This window comes from Panthera tigris, chromosome D1, assembly GCF_018350195.1.
Source record: "Panthera tigris isolate Pti1 chromosome D1, P.tigris_Pti1_mat1.1, whole genome shotgun sequence".
Classification (NCBI taxonomy): domain Eukaryota; kingdom Metazoa; phylum Chordata; class Mammalia; order Carnivora; family Felidae; genus Panthera; species Panthera tigris.
The window spans coordinates 107,545,565-107,567,633 of record NC_056669.1 but is presented as its reverse complement, the minus strand read 5'-3'; the positions used below and the strand labels follow the sequence as shown (position 1 = coordinate 107,567,633).

The 22,069-nt window shown below is 51.4% G+C and overlaps 1 protein-coding gene across 3 annotated transcripts in view; it reads right to left on the bottom strand.

The window, feature by feature from the left end:
- Positions 1-369: 369 nt before the first annotated feature.
- The window catches only part of POLA2 (DNA polymerase alpha 2, accessory subunit), a 28,522-nt gene continuing 6,822 nt past the window's right edge, over positions 370-22,069 (bottom strand). Inside the window, exons 5-18 of one of the 3 annotated variants that reach the window (XM_042958154.1) lie at positions 19,078-19,184; positions 16,896-17,089; positions 15,932-16,020; positions 14,548-14,703; positions 13,627-13,689; positions 12,801-12,843; positions 9,344-9,468; positions 9,015-9,053; positions 8,216-8,289; positions 5,080-5,188; positions 4,470-4,576; positions 3,602-3,661; positions 3,220-3,346; positions 370-1,253 (exon numbers count right to left, since the gene is read on the bottom strand). In XM_042958154.1, the coding sequence (XP_042814088.1) occupies positions 1,155-1,253; positions 3,220-3,346; positions 3,602-3,661; positions 4,470-4,576; positions 5,080-5,188; positions 8,216-8,289; positions 9,015-9,053; positions 9,344-9,468; positions 12,801-12,843; positions 13,627-13,689; positions 14,548-14,703; positions 15,932-16,020; positions 16,896-17,089; positions 19,078-19,184 (1,392 nt within the window). In that variant the 3' untranslated portion in view covers positions 370-1,154. The other 2 variants (XM_042958153.1, XM_042958155.1) reach the window with 2 other exon arrangements.

The window sequence follows — 22,069 nt, the reverse complement described above, 5'->3', positions numbered from 1 at the left end:
GTGGCCATGCAGGGGTTAAGCGAGGGCAGCCTCAGGCTCTACCGGCACCAGAAGAGGTGGTTGGTAGCCCGGGTGGCCCTGAGGGGGCACAACAGCTGGGACATGGAGGTGTGGAACTGGGTAAGAGTACAGAGACTTTGTTTCCTCAGGACCATCTGCTCCACCCTAAGGCTTGTGTCCCGAGGACACGGGCACGACCAGGACCAGAGGAGGTGCCATTGAGCAAAAGGGGGTTCTGAAGCAGGTGGATCCCTGGCGCTCTGGCCAGGCCCTGGCTCCTCGGCTTCCTCCACCCACCCTCCTCACTGATTGCCCTCCCAGAGCCTCACTCCAGACTCAGATCCTTACTCCAGAGGTCGCGTGCCCCAGCGCAGGCGGGAGCGAGAGGGAGGAAGATTCCAGAAATTAGCGACCCAGCTCAAAAGGGGCCTAGGAGCAGCCAGCTGGCTCAGCTGGGCACCGACTTCCTGACAAGAGCCAAAGGGACCGTCTGGTGGCAGAGAGGCACATGCCTGCCAGACCTGTCTGCAATCTGGGGTTCGCATACTGCTTTCTGTTTGAGTTTTAGATGCCTGCCCTGGCCCTCCCCGATCACTTCCAATAGTCACACGACTCGTATCCAGGCAACGGACTCGCGCTCCCATTCATGCTGAGCTCCTGCTTTCTCACCCGGGAGGCTGCACCCCCTTGCCTCCGTCTGCCCTGCACAGGCCTCCCCCCACACCCCCCGCCCCCGCGGGTCTTTCCTCTCCCTCTGCCAACTGCCCCATCTCACTGGGCCTCTGGACTCAGATGGCTGAGTCTGTAATAAGGGGAAAAGGGGCTTTATACCTTGCCAAGTGAGGACAAAGACACTACAATTCCCCGCGAGGCTTCTTCAGCAGCAACACCAGGATACTTGCCAAGAGCCGTGGCTCCCTGAGAGCCACACATGGGTTCACGAGATAAGGGCTCAGAGGCTTGTTTATCATGGCAAGGGCCTGTTGGTGAATCTTCCCAGGCAAGGGTTTTCCAAGGCGGGGAGGGGCAGGCTTTTAGCCGACCCTGGGTTTGGTAGAAGTACAAATGCTATTCCTGAACAGGGGTTCAAGGTTGTGGAAGAGGGGCCCGGGACTCCCCAAATGCCACATCCGGAGACAAAGACATGAGGTCCCCTACCCCGCAGCTGGGTGCTTCACGTGCAGGGGATCCTGAGGGAGAATCCGCTCCCCAAGCTGGGGCTTGTCCCTGGTTCTTGTCTTCAGACGAGGCGCCTATAAAATGAATGAAGCAAAACCGCAGCTGCTTGTTTTCAAAGGGAGACCAGTTTCACCCAAGCCTGGTCAGACCTGCCGTTGATTCCACCTCACTGTCCCAGGTGGGAGGCAAAGGTTGGACACCGCTCAATCACCTATTTATCTCTGACTCAGGGCATAGGCACTGACACCCGCTGCTCCCTCTCGCACTTTCCCTCGGCCCAGGAGCTGGGGTTTCCGGTCTTGGCTTTGGCATACGAGGCAGGGCAGCCTGCCAGCTTTGGGCAGAAACCCACCCCGCATTTAACCAGTGACCGCCTTTCCCCAGATGCCAGGACACACGGGACGTCGGGGGACCCCGGAGGGCCCTGCTGTCCAAGCGCTCGGGGTTATGGGCGAGCACCGGGCCACGCTGTGCGACTTGGCAGGGTCGGCACCAGGGAATCCAGCTTTGGCACGGCTCCGTGCGGCCGCCCCCTCCAGATGGAGAGGTCAGGCTGGGACCACAGCGTGCATGTGAGGGCTGCGCGGGGAGGGCCGGGCACGCAGCCAGCTGCTTGCTCTGTAGCCCGGGCCCAGGGCCCCAGCCCAGCACACCTCCTCAGCACAGAGGCCTCAGGGGCCAGGGGTGGGGATCAGGGTTGGGGCTGGACAGAAACCCAGTGTGACAGATGCTCTGCCTTCTCTGGGCACAGGTCCGGGAGGCAATGTTCTTCGTTCTACCGGGAAAAAGAGAGCGCAGAAGAAGATTTAAACTCAGAAGTTCTCCTCAGAATTTACTTTTACTTCTCCAAAAGTTGTTTCCGTGTCTGATATCAAGTAGAAAAATCAAAAAGGCTTCTTGCGTTTTCGGAGCACGCCGCGTCCACGGCCGGTTCTCTCTGGACTCTGCGTGTACTTGAAGAAACAGCAGCTTTCCTCCCGAGAAGTTCGACTCAGAGTCAGGGTCCAGCTGCACGAGGCCTTGCCCGCCAGGCCTAGACCCCGCAGCCTCTTCTCCAGCTCGCTGCCTGCCTCCTCTACCTTTCCACGCCTGGGCTCTTGTGGGAAGGCCGCTCCTGGGCTCACGTGTCCATGAGGCCGCATGACGGGGGATGATGGGAGCACCAGGGCCTCAGATCCTGACCACCTGGGCGGCCGCACACGGACTCCGCCTCCCCTCCCCGTCCTCAGCCCGCTGCCTCCTGAGGAGGAGTCGGCCGAAGGTGCCCCCCACCTGCCCTTTGGTGAGGCGCCCGGGGTTCACACAGACACAGCCGAGGACGTCCTGGGGAAAGGAGAGGGGCCGACGTGAGAAAGTTGGAATCATCTAACCGTCAGACCCCAGCGAGGGGTTTATAAAATGGAAAGGAAGGCCGAACCCATCTCAAGTCTGTCTGTTAACTTATTATTGGAAAACCCTGAATTCCTTAGGAGCTTCTGAAACAGAATGAAGGAGGTAAACCGGCAGGGTAACAATCGGCTCCCAGACTTGGGGACAAATGTCTACCTTCTGAGGACGAAATGGCTCTGGGTTGGCCAGAGGGGTACTGGTCGGGAAGATCCCCTGTGAGGGACCCACCCCGGAGCAGGGCGGGGGGGGGGGGGGGGGGGGAACAGGCCTCTGGTGGCATAGATGATAAAGAGCCAAAGGGCTGAAATCCCCCTGGAGGTCACATCCGAATTCAGGGGCGGGGCAGGCAAGTGCAAGTGTGAAACCTCTCCAGGTCACCCTGACATGGCCCCAGGTGACAGCCACTGTTTGAGGGGCTTCCTGCCCGCCCCTGGGACTCCCAGGCTGGGCTGACGGAGCACCATGCTCTGGGGCGCAGGCGAGCAGGGGGATGCCTTTTTCCTTACACGTTTTACTAACAGATTAGTTTACCACCTCTCCCAAACAAACGAGGCCACCGTCCCCAGCACGAAGAGCGAGGACCAGTGGTCTAGAAGGGGAAGTCAAAGACCGGTTCCGGCATTTCTGGGAAAAAGGAGAGTCCAAACCCACCTTCACGAAGTATTTCAGCTCTGATGGGATAATGAAGACGTCTGGGGTGACAGGCAGCTGGGCGTAGGTGTAGAAATTCTCATAGTCAATGGCCATGTCTTCCTGGGGAGGGTAGAGCGGGTAGTAGCTACAGAGACGGAGAGAAACAGTCAGCAGTGGCTGATCCGGGCCCCACCCTTCCCGCATGGCTTCCCTCTCTGCATCCATGCTTTCAGATTGTCCTTCCTGCTCCTCTGTGTTTGGGGGACAGAATGCGGGCTTGTCATGGCAGGGCAGAGTTCCCTGGGAGTGGCCCAAGGAAGGCGCTCCCAATCAAATCGGTCAGAGCCCCGGACCCTGGAGCACACTCTTCACAGTCAGTTATTCCAGCGAGCCGGCTCACCTCCTCTGGGTCAGGATGTGCTTGAGGATTCGGCTGAGTCTGTCTGAAGTTCCGGAAGAACTGGGGAAGGAAGAGAAGCAAGAAACGGAATGCAGAGCCCTGTTTTTCAGCTTCTGTTTCTCTCTGGGGAGGACTCGAGGCTTTCATAAACTAGGGGGAAGCGACGCGGCCCGTGCGCGGTGACGGGAGGGCACCTCTGGGGAAGTTCAAAGACCCACCCCCAAAGAGCTCGGTCTGTTCCCACCTGAGGAGGGAAGCCGGCCACCGGGCTGCGGAGGGAAAAGGCAGGCATCCCTGGTGACGAGACCATAGTGGGCCGTTGGCTAGAACCGCAGCGTGCAAGAATGGGCCAGGGGCCCACCAGTGGGTGGGGGCGTGCAGTCGGGGTGACCCTCAACCACAGCCAGCAAGCGCACACCCGTCTCGCCCAACACGCCAACTGCTTCACACTCCTTCCGGTGACGGGGGAACTGAACTGCCGGACCTACGCTCAGCAGGTGTGGCGGGGTCTGATTCTGCAGAACGACACCTGCTCTGGTAAGGGAGGCTGCCCGTTCATTCTCCCGGAGCAGGGACGCCCACCCCTGCCTAGGTCACGAAGGTGGGAGGGGAAGGAAAGCAGGTGAACTTCTAGGATTATAAAGGAAGCACAAAGACATGGTTCTTTGGGGTCTCCGACACTGCAGACGAACGTAGCAGAAACAAACGTACCCAGTTGGTGTCTTGGGGACAGAGAAACTCTAATGGCCAAAGGGTGTGGCACAAAGTGCTGCTTGAGGGACTTCCCAGGCAAGGCTGCCAAGCAGCCCCTCGATTCTCTGGTCTAGAAAGCCACTGCCCTGCCTGCTGGCCCAGAACTGCTTCTCACCTACTGATCTCCTCGGCTCCCATGTGGAACAGCAGATCCGTGGACGTCAGGCCGAAGACCACTCCGTTCACGGAGAGGCTGCAGGGCTCAGACACGAACCGCACTCGCTAGATTGAAGGGGCGAGACGAGCATTTGTACGCCAAAGCTAGAAACTTCTTCCCCATGAAAGTGGGGCGTCTCCCAGGGCTGGGGAGACCACCGAAAGGGGGAGCAAACCAACAGAGAGTAAATCACATTCGCTTGTTAAAAAGAGAAGCCTAAGGGGCGCCTGGGTGGCTCAGTCGGTTAAGCGGCCGACTTCGGCTCAGGTCACGATCTCGCGGTCCGTGAGTTCAGGCCCCGTGTTGGACTCTGTGCTGACAGCTCAGAGCCTGGAGCCTGTTTCAGATTCTGTGTCTCCCTCTCTCTGACCCTCCCCCGTTCATGCTCTGTCTCTCTCTCAAAAATAAATAAACGTTAAAAAAAAAAAAAAAAAAGAGAAGCTTAAAATTCAGGCCCTATCCATGCCCCCAAAAGGCACCCCCCTCCCTCCGCTTAGGGGGAAGAGCTGGGTCCCCCGCAGCACATTGGATTCGGGCTGCCTGCTTCTCAGGGAAAGGATGCTGGTACCTTGATGTCTTCTCGAGGCAGATCGGAGTAGCTGAAGGGTGGCTGTGGGTACACGGACTCGTGGTGCACATCCCTCAGCGATGGGACAAAGACGAGGTGGGAGCCAGAGCTACTTTGTCAAAAAAGCATCAGAAAAAAAAAAAAAAAAAAGCATCAGAAGAGGGAGAAAAATGAGCGCAGTTGAGTTAGAACAGCTGGACGACAGACTGAAGACGTCGCAGCTTAATACGAGAGCCTACATCCAGGGAGGAACTTCAGAACTGAATTCTAGAAGAAGAGGTGCTGTTTCCCATGCGACACTGTGAACAAAAGACGACTGTTCTCATCTCTACCCTTCTACCTCAACGAGGCTCAGGTCACCCAGGACATGCTTCCTTCCGGGTGTTCCACTTTCTTCTGATGTTCCACTGGGGAAGGGATGGGACCGTTTGGTAGGAAAGGGGGAGAAGTTGGGATATAGAAAATCTAGAAAGACAAGGTTTAGAACAAAGAGTCAGAGCCGAACCCAAAGTTCTGCGTCTTCGCGCTACGCAAACAGATGCAGCTCACGGGCATCAGTCTCCCTGACCGGGGCTCTTTCCCGGGGAGAGGCCAGGCATGCCGACCGCCTGCACACACGGCCTTCCCGTTCAGGGATCAAACTAGACCCTCCCGACAGAACGCTCGGTCTGAATTACGACGGAGACAGAAACACCTTCAGATGGATGGGGAAGAACGCAGGTGGCCTCTCCCCGAGCCAGCCCCGTGCCTCTCGCGTGCGGAAACGAGGCCCCAAGTTTTTCTCAGCAGCCCGTGTTGCCAAAATGACAGGAATATTTAACAGCAACAGCAAAAGCAGTGATTCCCCCTGACGGAGGCAGAAGGGGGGAATCTCTAGGGGACAACATGTAATCGAAGAAAAACCCTGAACTCTGGGACCCAACTGTTTATCCTCCTCAGCCACACAAAAGAGGAAAAGGGGGGGAAAAAAAAATCCTGTTTCCCTGGTTCCCTCAGCGGTGCTTGGCAGTGGGGCCTATTACAAACCACACAGGCCCAAAGTGTCACTTTGGGGGCATGTTCAAGACTCATCAACAGCTCTCCCTGCCAGCTCCCTCTCTTGCTTAAAATGTGTGGCCTTCCCAGATACAGGTACAGGGATGAAGGCATTGGTGCTTGTGGTCACATCTGTCACTTGTTTGTCATACCTGCTCAGAGTGTGAACTGAGACTTTTGCAACAGAGAATAAGGATCTTGAGACCACAGATACTTTGCATGCCAAGGTCCCTCTGACATGGAAAAGTGCACTATCACTTCCCAAGGTCCGGCGGGGGGACCCGAATGGGACTCGCTGTGCTCTGGACCCCACGGGCTCAGTCTGTGGTAGACACGAAAGGCGGCTGTGCAGCTGGCCCCTCTGTTTCAGCGAAGGTTCTGGAAGAGCAACGGTTAAGGAGAAAACAGCCCTCCCGCTCATGGTTATAAAGTGGCTGCAGGGGGAGGGATCCGAAAGAAAATTCCAACTATGCTGAGCATTGCACAGCCCTCAGGCATCACGGTGGGAGGGTCCCCACGGCCGCTCCCTCTGCGGCTCAGCTCTCTGTGGAGGGGGTGCTTCCTCAATAGTTCTGGCTTTTACTGATAAATCAGCTTTGTGCTCCGCGTTCCTGAGCTCTCAGGAATAAAAATAAATTCCCCCAACGAGGAGACGCTGACCACTTATATACAGTTAGGGGAAGGGGGGGCGGCTCTCCCTGCTCTGAGGCGCACACTGGCCACAGATGAAAGTGCCTGGCGGCGCTGGGTGCTCACCCCACGGTGACAAAGCCCCGTCTGTTCTTTGTTTGTCCCACTGCTGTCACCACCACACGGGGCGAGGAACCAAAAACAGAACCCGATGTCACAGGGACAGCACCCAGCCCACTGGGCACTGCTATGCAGGTCCCTGCCCATCCCCAGGGGACCCGAAAGAAGGGGACACCGGCCCTGCTCCCGGATGCCGGGAGGGGGCAGGGGGGCGATCTCAGAGGAGGAGCGCTGGGCGCTCTCCAGCTCTGATGAACCCGGCCAGGGTCACAACAACGTGGGAGGCAAGAGGGCAGGCACTGTATGGTCTTCGTTTGTGGACGGGAGCGGGGGGGAAGGGGAGACCCAGTCGCATGCAGGCTGTCACTGGCACGACTCAAGTCCCCCACTGGCAGGTAAGTCAGAGGGTGTCTTCCCCCATCCCCGAGGCCTACCACGCTGGCCGTGCTGCCCATACAAGAAGGTAGTATTACGACTAATCGACTCTGGGATCAGTTCTCACGGCGGATGGGCGGAAGATTATACATCTTGTTTTGAGAACCACCTTTGTTACAGACTCGTTTTTAAAAGCTTAGCCTCAGGAATGTGTATTTCTTATGAGCTCAGCTACAGGCAAGCAAATCCCTGGAGGAGAAGATCCATCACCTACCCCAATTCCTTTCAAACCCTGGCACTGGAAGGGCAGGGACAGGAAGTGAGGAGGTCAGCTTCCTGCTTAACTTCCTACATGCAGCTTTAGACTCTTCCTGGAACAGTGCCCTTTCTCTCAAATTAGAACCGCTCATCTCTTTCATCGCCACTGTGACCTCTCACCGTCCCTTCCCCTCGGTCTGTGGCGAGGATCCAAGGTCCCACCCTCTTGGGAGTTTCTACCACGGTTTCCTGGCCGTCAGCAGTGCCCCTCGAAACCCAGGGAAGCTCTGACGCCGGGGAAGGACTTGGGCTCACCCCAAAACAATCGCTCGCGCAGCAAGATGTTTGGGGCCCCTGGGGATTTTGTTGGGTAACTAACTCATCAAACACTTCTCAGAATCAGCTGGGAAGATTCCCATGGAATGAGCTTATACAAAGGCGAGCGAGAAAAAGGAAGGAAGTAAAAGAACAAGCAAGGGAAGAGCGAAAGTCTATGAAGCGTTTTCCTGTCAAGTGTGTTTATCTTTGTGTTTGACAGAGATGCCTCTTAACCTGGCGTCGGTGCACTTGAGGGTCAAGAGCTGGATCCGCTCTCTGTAGTTCAAAAGGACGAAGGGGGTGGGGGCTACCATTGCTTTCCATCAGTTTCAGCTTCTTACTGGGAAGCCCTGGAGAAACTAGGCAGCTTAAGGTTCTGTCCAACATTCTGAATTCTGACCTTCGTGTCCCTTCAATAATTGTCCGTAGACACTGCTTGAAGACATCTTCAAATGGACTTGTCAGCAGACAGTTCTGCAAGAGAAGAAGGGACACCGATCGAGAGGGTAGGCGTTGGCCTTTATTCACCTGCCTAACACGTTAGTGACCTCAGGGGCCAGCTGTTGAGCGAGGAGCTGGAGGGGATACAAAGACGAAAGAGACGTGTCTCTGTCCTCAAGGAGCGGAGTCTACCAGGGGGCAGGAGAGGAGATGGGGGAGGAATTCATCCTCTGGAATGTAAGCTGAGAGAAAGACTAAAAGGAAGAGCGTCTCGAATCCTTTCTGTGGAAGGTACAATATCCAGAGAGAAGGGCAGGAGGCACCAACTCTCGGCCGAGAGATGCCCTGGGAAGGGCATCTTGTGTTTTATGCACCAAGGGACAGCATGGTGTGGGGCAAGGAGCTGAGGGCAGCAGCCTGGTGGGGCGCTTTTGCACGTGCGGCTCCGCGACCCACGGACACCTGCATCCGAGCTAGTGCCCTGTGCCTCCGCGTGCAGTGTCCCAAGGGGACACCAGGACTCACAGCTTTGTATTTCCCTCCCCCAGCTTCCAAACGGCCTTGTGTGCTGGGGAAGTGAAGCCTTCAAATTCCGTATCTTTATAAAAATGCCCCGCTACAATGTTTTTCTGTTTAGCCACAGGGATTAATTTAGGTTTGTTACAGATGCAGCGTAAACTCCGAAATCTGGAAGTAACAGCGAGGGTCAACTGAACGTAAGAATCTGGCACTTGCCCATCCCAGCCCCGGTCACTTACCTCAACCTGCTCATGCTTAGCATCCAGGAAAGGTCCCAACTGCAACAGGCCCAAGGGGAGAGAAACAAAGGTGTCAGAACCACACAGCGTCTGTGAGCACCTTCACATACCCTCCTAGTGGTTCTCTGCCCGGGATCTATCTGTCCCTCCAGGCTGCGCGTAGAGCCCGGGACAGGTAACAGATGGGGTGGGGGTGCCCGGCTGTGACCCTGGATGGAGGGGAGCTACCTCCTATAACACTGGGCCTTTTCCCAGAGTCTCTTCCCCAGTTTTCCCATTGGTACCCCCCCCGCCTGACGAGGCGAAGCTGTCCCGGGAGGGTTTCCTACCAGGATGCAGACATCTGGCCGGTCGCGGTTGATGATGGCAATTAGATCAAGCAGGGGGTCATACGTGATGCTGTCGGAGGTCGTGTATGGCCCGCAGGCCACCAGGACCATGTTTTGCTCAAAATCTAAGACAGAAAGGATCATGAGGTGTTGATTAGAAGAAAACGGAACGGTGGCAGAAAGGACGATTAGGGAAAAAACCGCCCCAGGATTCAATTGAGAGTCTCCCTAGGTGTACAATTCTGGGAATCCAAGAATACGACCTCATTCCCAGCCTCAAAGAATATTCCATCAGCTGCCAGAGACGGGGAAGTACGCGAATAGCCAGAGCATGACAGGCGGTTTGCTAGCAGCACACGTGAGCGATGGGAGGAAGCCATCGGGAGAGACGTGATCAAGGTGAGGTCTGCTAATGCGCTGCCTCCCTTTTTTATTGGGGTAAAAAAAGCACAACATAGGGGCGTCTGGGTGGCTCAGTCGGTTAAGCGTCCGACTTTAGCTCAGGTCACGATCTCACAGTTCGTGAGTTCGAGCCCCGCATCGGGCTCTGTGCTGACAGCTCGGAGCCTGGAGCCTGCTCCGGATTCTGTGTCTCCCTCTCTCTCGGCTCCTCCCCCGCTCATGCTCTGTCTCTCTCTCTCTTTCAAAAATAAATAAAAACATTAAAAAAAAAAAAAAGCACAGCATAAAACTGACCACATTAACCATTTTTAAGTGTACGTTGCAGTGCCATTAAAAGAATCCAGAATGCCGGGCAACCATCGCTGCCATTCATTCCCAGAACTCTGTTCACCTTGTCAAACTGAAACTCTGTTCCCATTAAACACTAACTCCTCCTCCCCCGCCCCCATTCTCCTGTCTATGATTTTGGCCGTTCTAAGTATCTCATGTAAGTGGAACCACCCGATATTTATCTTTTGGTGACTGGTTTATTTCGCTTTGCTTATGCTTGTAAGTAGGATTTTCCGGGAGCCAGGGCAAGGCAGTCTCCTGCACAGCGTGCGGTTTGAGTGTGTGTGGCATGAGGGAACATCTGGTGGTCCCGTGTGGCTGCCGAATGCGGTCCACGGAGGAGGCCAGATGGGCTGGGTGTGAGGCTCGGAATGGGATTCCCGCGTGAGCGGCACAGAGGTGTGGCGTTTGGCCACCTGTCGCACACTGCCCTTTTCCCCACAGCATCGGCTTTCCTTTGGGAGAGCCAGCCCTCTCCTCCGGAAAGCAGTCTGGGGGCTGCAAATTAAGTGTACTGTCGTCCCCTGGCCCGGAGACAGACGTCTGACCAGTTTAAGCCATCCATGCTCTTCTCCCTGGTTCTGGAATCTTGAGGTGAACTATCCAAGAACAGAAAAAAGGGTGGAGCTGACCTATTCCAGCCAGAGGTAACCGGGCGACATAGTTGGGGAATACCTGCTAGCCGGATACCTCGAGTTGCGAGGCCCTTCCCTGCTTCTAAGTCTGCGCTCCTAGCTGCCTCTCTTACCTGTGGGCTAGCTGGATTTCCCCTAACAAATTCTCTTTTTAAGTCCGAACCAGTTTCTGTGGCTCTCACTGACAAAACCCGAAGATCCCTGCCTTCTCAACGTGTTTTAGCTTCCTATGGCTGTTGGGACAATGATCACAAACTTAGTGGCTTAAAGACAACACAGGTTTATTATCGCGGGTCTGGAGGTCAGAAGTCCTAAAATCAGTGTTGGCAGGGCTGTGTTCCTTCTGGAGGCTCCAGGTGAGAAACTGTTTCCTTGACTTTTCCAGCTTCTAGAAGCTGCCTGGCATTCCTTGGTTCGTGAACCTTCCTCTACCTTCGAAGCCGGTAGCCTGCCATTATTTCTATCTCTGACTCGGATCATTCTGCACACCCCCCCCCCCCACTTACAAAGACCCTTGTATTTGCACTGGGCCCACCTGTGCAGTCCAGGATAACCCCCCCACTCGGGATTCTTAAATTAAGCATACCTGCAACGTCCCTTCTGCCATATAGAGTAACATATTCACACGTTGCAGGGACTGGGGGGGGGGGGGGCGCATTACTGGTCTACCAGAGCAGGAACCCCATGAAATGAGATGGACAGTTCAGGGAGAAGAGTAAGTTTCATGCAACGATAGGGCAGAGGACAAAGTTAAATTTGGTTCTGAGGAGCCTACAGGAGATGTAAACCCTGGAGTAAATACCAAGTGCCAGCTGGACGAGGCCCATGTCTTACTCTGTCTCCACGAGTCCCCGGCTCAACACCTTGGTCAAAAATGTTTAATAACCTATTCAGCTGCTTCCAGAGGCTTCCCTGGCATACAGCGAGGCTCTGGGCATCTCATGTCAATTTCGTTTCACCCCCTGAAGTGGACCTAACATCACCAAACTACTCGTGTTGCCAGAAACACCTATCTTCTGATACAATGGGCAATGTCACAAACTCCTAAACTGCATTCCTGATTCTAGGTCATCTCCAAGAATGACCTCATCACTATCAATGTGCACAGGGGGTTGACAATACCCTGGCGTCAGCCATCTCATTGTGAGTCCTCAATAGTCTTCTGCTTTGCTTTCAAAAATGCTTTGAATTATTTTGAGGCAGTCTGTTAACACTTCTTTTTGTCCCTTCCCCTCTAGATTAGTTATCAAATGACTCTGGGCTTCCTTAGAAATTTGTCTACTTTTTTCAATTTTTCAATTTTATTTAAATCCAAGTTAGTTAACATACAGTGTAATAATTATTTCAGGAGAATTTAGTGATTTATCACTTACACATAGCACCCCAGTGCCCACCCCAAGTGCTCTCCTTAATGCCCATGCCTCCACCCAGCACCCCTACAGCAACCCTCAGTTTGTTCTCTGTATTTAAAGAGTCTCTTGTGGTTTGCCTCCCTCTGTTTATATTTTTCCTTCCCTTCCTCTATGTTTTGTTTCTTAAATTTGTCTAGTTTTTAAATAAACTTGCTATTTTGGAATAACTTTAGAAACATAGGAAAGTTGTAAAGACAGCACCAAGCTCCTGTATATATACCTTCCCCCAGCGTCCCGTAATGTCCTAATGCCCCCAGCATCCTGACTATGGTGCATTTGTCAAAACGTAGCAATTAACGCTGGCTCATTACTCTTAGCTTCTGAGTTTATTTGGGTATTACTAGCTTCTCCACTAATGTCCCTTTTCTCTTCCCGGATCCCATCCAGGATAACACAGTGCATTCAAAGAAATTCTTTATATAAACTATTCCTATTTTCCCTCTCATAAAGTAACTTCCAGATACAAATGGCATGCCTCTTGTAGCCAGAACCCAGGTGGCAACGCTCACTGCGCTCGGACCCCGGCCTTCCACAAAGCGCCTGTGAAGCCACCAATCTGCTGTCACCCCTAGCCTCCGCCAGGGTGCGCCCAGGCAGCTTCTGCAGTTTTCTCAGGGCCTGAGGAACCTCGTCCACCATATTCACTGTTAGCAAAACAACGTTTGGACCCAGGCTTACCTTCATCCTCTTTGGTGGGCTGATAAAATGGAAGCGGCACACCCTTAAAGACAGGAGAAAAGCTAAATTGAGGCCTTACCCCAGGCACCATCTTTGGTTAAAAAAAGGGGTGGCCCCTGACCGGCATGGGAGGGGGCCAGGCAGATAGCCTTTGCAGATGGGAGGGAGGGTGGTGGGGGAGGGCTGAGATGCATAAGAAAGCAGCCTCAGTCTTGCTCCTTGGAGCTAAAAGCTCACAGATCTGATGATACCTGCCATTCTTCTGTATGGCTCAGAGTGACCAAGAAATCCACGTAATGGGAGGTCACGGCTAATCTCATAACTCAAGACAGGTGCTTAAAGTACCAGTTCCCTAGGCCAGGACCGGACAGCAGGGAATCTGAGACTTCTGCTTGCACTATGTGAAAATCAGTGGAGGATTATCACCTAGAGCAGGGATAGGTAAACTAGGGCCTATGGGTGCAATCTGGCTACTTCCTGTGTTTATAAATCAAGTTTTACTGGCACAGAGCCACACTCATTGGCTTATGGGGGGTCCATGGCACTTTTATGCCACAGCGGCACAACTGAGTCATTGTGACAGAGACCGTATGTCCTGTAAATTAGCCTGAAATAATTACTCTCGGGCCCTTTACAGAAATGGTTTGCTGACCCCTGGCCTAGAGGCAGCTTCCCATTTTATAGAGAATTGGGAAGCAAACAGATAGGCTCTCAAGAGGGATGAGTTTCCAGGACAGTCAGAACTGCATGTACTGTGCCTGCAGCAAAGCGGGGTGGGGGTGGGGGTGGGGGTGGGGGTGGGGGGTTTGGGCAACTGCCGGGGTACCTCGTAGAGTTTGGTGGCAATAAGTTTTCCACCCGTGGTGTTGATTCCTTCCAGAATTACAACCTGAAGGACAAGAAGCAGAACGGGAGATAAATGACAAGTCAGCAATAAACTATTTTGATACAGTTAAAAATTATTAAGTATCGGGGCACTTGACTGGCTCAGTGGGTAGACCATGCGACTCTTGACCCTGGGGTTGTGAGTTTGAGTCCCACGTTGGGGGTAGTTTACTTAAAAAAAAAAATTAGGTACTAAGTCCAGCTATCTCATTTTGTAGTTGTAAACGTGGGGGTATTTTTTTAGAAAACAAATTAAAGGGGCTGGGGAGCCTGGGTGGCTTAGTCGGTTAAGTGTCTGACTCTTGGGTTTCAACTCAGGTCATGATCTCACAGTTCGTGATCTCACGGTTCGTAACAGTGTAGAGTCTGCTTGGGATTCTCTCTTGCCCTGCCACCTCCCCACGCCCCTTCCCTGCTTGTGCTCACTCACTCTTGCTCTCTCTCTCTCTCTCCCTCCCTCTCAAAATAAATAAAAAACTTAAAAAAAAAAAAAAAAGAAAACAAAGGGGTTGTATTAGTAATAATTATGCTCTATATGGATGACCTAATTTTTTGTAATGATCCTATGAGGTAAGAATTATTATTCCTATTTTAGAGATGAAGACACTCTGGCTTCAAGAGGATAAGGAATGTGGCCAGAATGACACATCTCGTGGGGTGGAGCTGGACCCCGGCAACAGATCCCAGAGCCGAGGTCAGAGCACTGGGGGAAAGCTGGAATCCCCATGAGCCTGGGCTCTAGCTACACCCCCGCCGCCACAGGTTGAAAGTGACAGGCAGCCGGTGACAGAACACTCGTCCCCAGAGCTGCAGCCCGCTACATGTACTACGGGGTGAACAGCCCTTGCACGTCCCATCTCACCTGTCCGGGAAATAGAGAGTATTCTTTGAGCTCAGATAAATCCACTGGAATTTGAGCCCCTGAGGAATGTTCCCGGTCTCCCTCAAGAATCACGGATTTGCTGTTCAGCTTCCCGTTGGTATCACAGCCAATCTGGCCCAGCAGAGTGACAGGCTCCTACCGAAGGTATAACAAAAGAATGACAGTCTTTGGGACAGGAGCTCAAAATCTGAGGTCAACAGAATAAATCACAAAGCAAATCCCAAACGGCAAATATTTTTTGGCGGGGCATCATATTGACGAGAATCACCACTGCCTCTCACGGCAGAAGAACAAACACTCAAATGGCATTTGGTCTGTCTGCACCCCCACCCCCATGCTTGAGCCCCTCTAAGTGGCCACCTAAGCTTGAGCATCTCAAGTAAAGGGAAACTTGCACCCCAAGGCAGCCACTGCATCTCTGGAGAGTTTTGACTATTAACAGTAGCTCAGGTCTGTCGAGTTCATGAACATCGGGCACTGTTCTACAGGCTTACGTGTATTAACCTAATTTTCACAATTGTGAAATTGTGGATACTGTTATTGTACTCACTTTACAAATGAGAAAAATCAGCCCAACAGGTTACATAATTTAATCAAGGTCAAAGAGTGGGTAGTCTGGTTTGAAGTTTGGCTCCAGAGCCATATCCTTAACCACATACCATATTGTCTCTTAACAGGAAGTTCTTCTCTGAATTGAGCTGAAATTTCTCTCCCCGGGGCTTCCTCTATCCTGTTCCCACTCCTGGGGCCAACTGAGGAAGTCTAATCTTTTCCCAAACTTCCTTCTATGACATGGTTTTGCATATCTTCCCCAACTGGTCAATCTTCTCCGAATGCAAACAATGACAGAAGTACCATAAGGAATGTTCTAGAACACATTTCCCCTTAGATTAAAGAATGTTTTAGAGAAAGCACTGATCCATACGCTAGATGATATCACCATTCAAGATACTACTGGCAACAGTTGGTCCCTAAGGACAGAGACCAGATTAGGGGAGACTAGGAGTCACAGCTTCTAGACTCCCTATTCTTGCCGTTGTCCTCATATCCTGATAACTGAATGCTTCTATTTGTAGGAAATCTCCAGGGGGCACCTGCCTTACCACTAAAAGGAAAAGGCCTCAGTCTTTGCTTGAGCACAAGACCCTAACCAAGTGCACAGAAAATGACCGTCTCTGGTCACAAAACCCGACAGTTCTTGTAGGTCTTTCTTCAGAAGGATCCATTTTATCAAATTTGACCAAGACGGATGTTCTAACTAGAATGTAGACAAGACGTAAAAAAGGACGCAAGAAGGATGCCTGTTCCCCATCAGTTAAAAAGTACAACAGTAACTGGGAAGAACTGGTAGAACAATTCTTACTTGAGCTGGGACCAGAACGGAAGTAAAAGCCTCAATCTGGTAATGTTCCTTAAGTTCGCTGCCGAGTTCTTCTATCTTGCAGGTCAGAACTGAAATCCCAGAGGGGAAAAAGTATCATGTTTAGGACATTCCACTTGCCAAGGGGAGAAAAATACCACACGCTGTAAGATATTAAAGTCAGCCAGAAGCAAGAGGGCGTCCAGGACGTCTTTCTAAAGCCTAACGAATCTCTCGAAATCGGGTTGCTGAAGTGGCCTTCCATTTGGCCACATATCGTGTGGCAGAATCCCTGAGAGTCAGCACGGATCCCCGCAACCCAGTCTTCCTTTTATTTTGGTCATCAGTGAGGTTTAGGGGAAGTCAAGCCCAACCTGGAACGTCTTCCATTCTTTACAAGGAAGAAGCCGTGAGTGTCTTTGACCTCACTTGGGCTTTTTTGACATAGTTCAAGTGGTTGTCACTGGGAAATGGTTACGTGCTTTTTCTTCAGCACTTTTCTTTAGGGAGGCAAAGTGACTTGGGAGAATTACTGAGAGCATCCCCTCCACTCATGTCCCTCCACTAACAGGGGCGTGTGGAGGACACCTACCGACTTCTATATTCAAAGGCAACCTTGGGACTCGTTCTACCAGCCTTGCTAAAGTTTTGTTACTTTATACCTTTCCAGGTGGTTTTATAGTTTCTGGAACTTCTTTCTTTCTTTTTTAATAAAAATTTTTAAATGTTTTATTTATTTTTGAGACAGAGAGACAGAGACAGGGAGGGAGAGTGTGAGTGGGGGAGGGGCAGAGAGAGAGAGGGAGACAGAATCTGAAGCAGGCCCCAGGCTCTCAGGTGTCACCACAGAGCCTGATGCGGGGCTTGAACCCACGAACCATGAGATCATGACCTGAGCCAAGGCTGGGCGCTCAACGACTGAGCCACCCAGACACCGCTCCAGAATTTCAAAGGGAAAAACAATCACCTTCTCGAATGTCTGGAAGCTTCTGAAACATTGATTTGTAGCTCCCGGTTAGTGCCTCTGGACACCCCAAGACCTTCAGGCTGATATTGCCAGCCCCTCCTCTTCCAGACCAAGACACTCCCTGTGCTGAGCCAAAGGAGGTAACCGCTTCTCCGCGGTTACTTCTCGAGTTGTACTTCTGAGAGGGAGTAGCACTGATCAGAAGCAAAACAGGTAAATATTACTGTACTCGTATCTAAAGAGAGAGGGGAATACAATGAGGTCACCTTGGGGATTGGACAAACGTCAAGCTGGCCTCACATTTTCTAAATCTAATCAGCTTAATGGGGTCGGACATACCCGGACCTTTAAGGAATTCCAGGAATGAGGGTAAGTTTAGAGACAGAGACAGATTTTAAAGGGTTTTCTCCTGGCTTCAAATGACCAAACCAAACCAAACGCTGAACTGATTAAGAAGCAAGTTTCAAGTATCACTTTCCTTGGTTTCTTACGATTTTTTTTCAGCACTTATTAGAATACCATTAGAGCCTGGCTGTGGATAAGCCCGAAGTTGCTGTGCACATCTAATACCTCACGATGTAGTTTAAGGTAGACACCCCAATAAGACACAGTTAAAAGGAATTAATCAACTTTCCCCAGTGTCTATGGAGGTGGAGATGTAATGAATTCAGTCAGCTGGTGAACAAATATTCCCATTCTTCAAGGCTCAACTGACAAGTTCTCGTATTTCCTCTCACTGACTGGTAAACAAAAACACACAAATACTGCTGAACAGCTTGGATGACAGTGAGGCCCTCTAATCCTCTGGTCGTGCACACAGCTCACAGAGAGGTCTATTTCAAACGGTCTTCATTTAATGCGCCGAGACTCTGCAGGGGCCAGTTTTATGTGGGTGACGTTGCAACTGGTGCTACGAGTCCCTCTTTCGACAGACAGACTACAGAAAATGAGCTCAATTAATCACCTCGCTCTCCAGGGCCGCCTCTACTTGAATAATTTAGAGGTTACTTTCATAAATTACCAAACCAGTCTCTGACGTCAGCTTTATTAGCGTGCATTAAAAAATGCCTAGGCGGTGCATCGCCGACTTTTCCAAGCTCCTCCCAGAGCAACTCTGTGGGACAGCCATGACCACCGGCCCTTTAACGCCATGACATTTTGAGCGACTGCTTATTTAGAGATTATAACCGCCGTGATAGTGCTGGTTCAGCTCATGAGAACCATGTCTATACAGCAAGTTTCAAAGATGCCCTTGGAAGTCTAGAAAGCTCACGTCCGAAACCTGAGAGCAGGAGTGGACGAAGCTGGCGTTAACTGTCCGTCAGAGTCCAAGGACTGCTCATCTGGAATGATTGCGATCACCTCCTTTCTCAAGAGAAGGAGCTGGGAAATCTTAAGCTCTGCTGAATCTGGAAGACGTGATCCGAAGCACAGGTGGTGGCCGATGGCAGTCAGTATTTCCCTAAACGGTTAACGTGACTGCTTCTTAGCCTCATCCTGATGTGGCAACACCAAAACCTTTCTCCGATTCGGCAGGGCCCTCACCTATGGGATTCTCCAATAGGAGACATGTCATTTACGGATTTCAAAAAAAATCACATGTGATCTTTGTGGATTTATGTGCAGAGGTGGCAGCGGGGATAAAAATGCCAATTAAGTCCGTGTAGAGTCACAGCGACAAGCAACCTCTCAGAAACTAGTTGTAACCTGAGAGAGGAACAATAAACGGGTTACACAACATTATGAACGCAGAGACGTGCTTTTCTTTTTAAAAACTAAATACTTTAGCTTAAGAGAAGAAGAAGAAGAAACCCGACAACAAGTGAACTAACAGAGGCAGGTGGAAACCTATTTGTCTCGACTGGCAAGACTCCTAAGACTCCAGGACTTCTGAATAGATAGGTTGTTTTCCACAGAAGATATCAGTTCCTGATCTAGGAAATGAGCCCCAGAAAAGCGGGTGGAAAGTAAGTTTCCTTAACTACTGGAAGACACGGTAATTTTCCACACAGGAAGAGAAGGCAGGGAGGGCAGGGAGAAACGAGGCTCTCCGGCCAGGCACCGCAGAGGTACATGTCCACCTGCATTTCGTAGGGTCACTCTGTAGAGTCAGCCACGCAATAACCAGAGAAAGGGGAGGGCAGGCCTGCTGTCTGGCAGCTGGATTCATTCTGATCCATACCTTGGAGAGAAACTCGACGGCGAGAGAAGCTGATGGGGGCTCCGAGTAGACACAGTCCTTTTGGTTAGGGGGGTTTCTGGGGTGGTGATAGCTCGCTTCTGAGAACCCTAGGAACAAAACAGAAGACAGAATCCCAGTCACTGTAGATGCAAGTTGCTAACCGAGTGTATACAGCCCCTTAGGAAGAGAAGCATGGTGCCCAAATGTAGGGCACGAGGTAGGACTGGGTTGGTTCTGTTCTTAAGGCCCCATCTCCAACCATAAGCCCACACAGAAATCTGTAGCGGCTATGACCAAGATCCATCAGAATCCTGTCCCCATTTTGAAGGCAATAATGAAAAAGTACCAACAGTTCCCAGAAAAAGACTGCCAAGCAGGCAATCTGTCCTGTCAAATTGTTCACGTGGTCGCTCTCTTCCCCCACCTCTTTGCTTTAGTACAGCTGCTGAGTTTTGCGACGCGTACGGTTTTGACCTGTGCGGCCACGGTTTCCTCAGAAGGGATGGGACCACGTTACTACTCATTTTGGCAAGGTCCCCCGCACGTTTTCAAAATTAGAGATAGGAACAACTCCAGGCGGATAACACGGTTGAGCTCATAGTTGGAGACTATTTAGCAAACACCTCATTGACGGTCACTTCTGTTTTCTGGTTTTTTCTCATCAACCAAGAATCCAAAGACATGCCCAGGAAGGAGGATGAAGCCCACAGCTCAGAGATTCATTGCTCCCCAAAGTCTAGGACAGACGACTGTGGCAGAGCAAAGACAAAACCCTTGCTGGGACCACAACCAGGAGGCCAGTTGGCCTGCGGTGGATTCCCTGCCCTTGGGCTCCTCCTGGCTGTGTACAGAAGTTATGCCACTACGGCTATCTGCTGGGGATGACCGGGGACAGAACACAAGAGAACGGACTCAAGACCGTCATTAAGTAGCTGGAATGGAAATTAGATTTTAAAAAGACCCTTATGCTACCACTCTTATACAATAACCATTTTCTTTTCACCTCTGCTGGAGACTGCTGCGGCCCAGCCCACAATAACCATTTTTAAAAGATGTTTATTTTATTTTTTAAAGAGAGAGCACGAGCAGGGGAGGGGCAGAGAGAGAGGGAGACACAGAATCTGAAGCAGGCTCCAGGCTCTACACTGACAGCAGAGAGCCCGACGCGGGGCTCAAATCCTCAAACGGTGAGGTCGTGACGTGAGCTGAAGTCAGACGCTCAACCAACTGAGCCACCCAGGTGCCCCTACAATAACTCTTTTTTAATGGTATTTTAATATTTTTCCAATTAAAAAAATATAAATTCTAATATTTAATCTTAGTTTAAATACAAATCTTGGGGCGCCTGGGTGGCTCAGTCGGTTAAGCGTCTAAGTTCGACTCAGGTCACGATCTCACGGTCCATGAGTTCGAGCCCCGTGTTGAGCTCTGGGCTGATGGCTCGGAGCCTGGAGCCTGCTTCGGATTCTGTGTCTCCCTCTCTCTCTGCCCCTCCCCCGTTCATGCTCTGTCTCTCTCTGTCTCAAAAATAAACGTTAAAAAAAATTTTTTTTTAAATAAATAAATACAAATCTTAATTTGAATATTACATATACTGCTTTTTTTGCACTATATTAATTATGAACAGTTCCCCACATTATCAAAAACTTTGTCCTTTTTAGTAGCTGTGCTCATTAAATTGCTACATAATAATTTACCTAACTACTTCTCTACTGCTGGATGTCTGGGATGCTTGTAGTTTTGGGTGATTATAAATAATGCTGAGATGCCCACCTTTACACAGACAGCGTCTCCCATAATTTGGATTATTTCCTTCGGGGAGAGTCTGACTAGGGATAGTTACTGGACCAAAGGATGGGTAAGATTTTATGGTTTTGCTATACATTCTCAAACTATTTTCTTAAACGACCCTTGTAATACACAGGGGCTGTCCAACTCTGGGGCCAAGGTGGTGTGGCAGTATTTCAAGAGAAAGACAGTCTGTCTCCCAGGACGCGGCAAGAGGAGGTTACTCTGGGAGACAACGCAGTCTCACGGTGCTCGTCCTCAGCCCTCGCAGTGAAAGCTGATTGTGTCAATAAACCAACTCCAGTCATGCTTCTTGGGGATGCGCTCTGACCAGGCTCATGAGGTCTGTCAACACTACATGCCAGTATTCATTCACAGCGAGGACAAGCGACTGAGGGTACCATATTCCCATAAGCCGGGGTGAGCACATGCTCACGCCACACAGAAACCCAAGTTACGGCCAAGGATGCCAGTTTACTAACTTGCTAGAAATATAACGCTGGCGGCCTGGGAACTTCAAATCCTTGGGCTAACACATTCTCCCCTGCCGGGCAGGACATGAGGAAAGCCAGACTATAACCACTGGATTTACGGTGAGCCTGGAGGCAGAGAGTCGCTGTCAACTGCACGAGGCAAATAGTGATGATAAACCAAGGCCACTGGAACATTCACCCCCTATAGCACAGGTACACCTGCCTCTGAGACCCGACAAGGGCCTGGCAACCTCACTGTGGCACCGTTCGTGTGGGAAAGACCATGACTATTTTGTCAGGAGGCCACCGATGTGTGGCCTAATAACGATCAAGCAGTTTCTGTGTGCCAGCTCCTGTTCTGAGTATTTTACATTCCTCTAGCTCAACCCACACGGCGTCTCCCCTGAGCTTCAGATACATTTCATATTGTTTGCTCATTTCAGTCCGACTCACTCAACTCTGATTCCCTGGTCACCAAGTGTGATGCATAACTGAGCCTCCTAGGTGTCTCCGTAGCAGGAATGGGTGTCCTCGGTAGGAGGTCTCCGTCGCTGGGAGGGTACATACTTCCACATTAAGTCAAGTGAATTTGCATCTGATCTCTGCGTCAGTCTACTGAGAGCTGGGTTACCACGAGTCAGTCCCCAAGAACGTGATCAGCTCCGGACATACAGACAGATCAGATAAATTCTGGAGCCGTGAAGCTGTCCGTCAGATCGACACGTGACAGT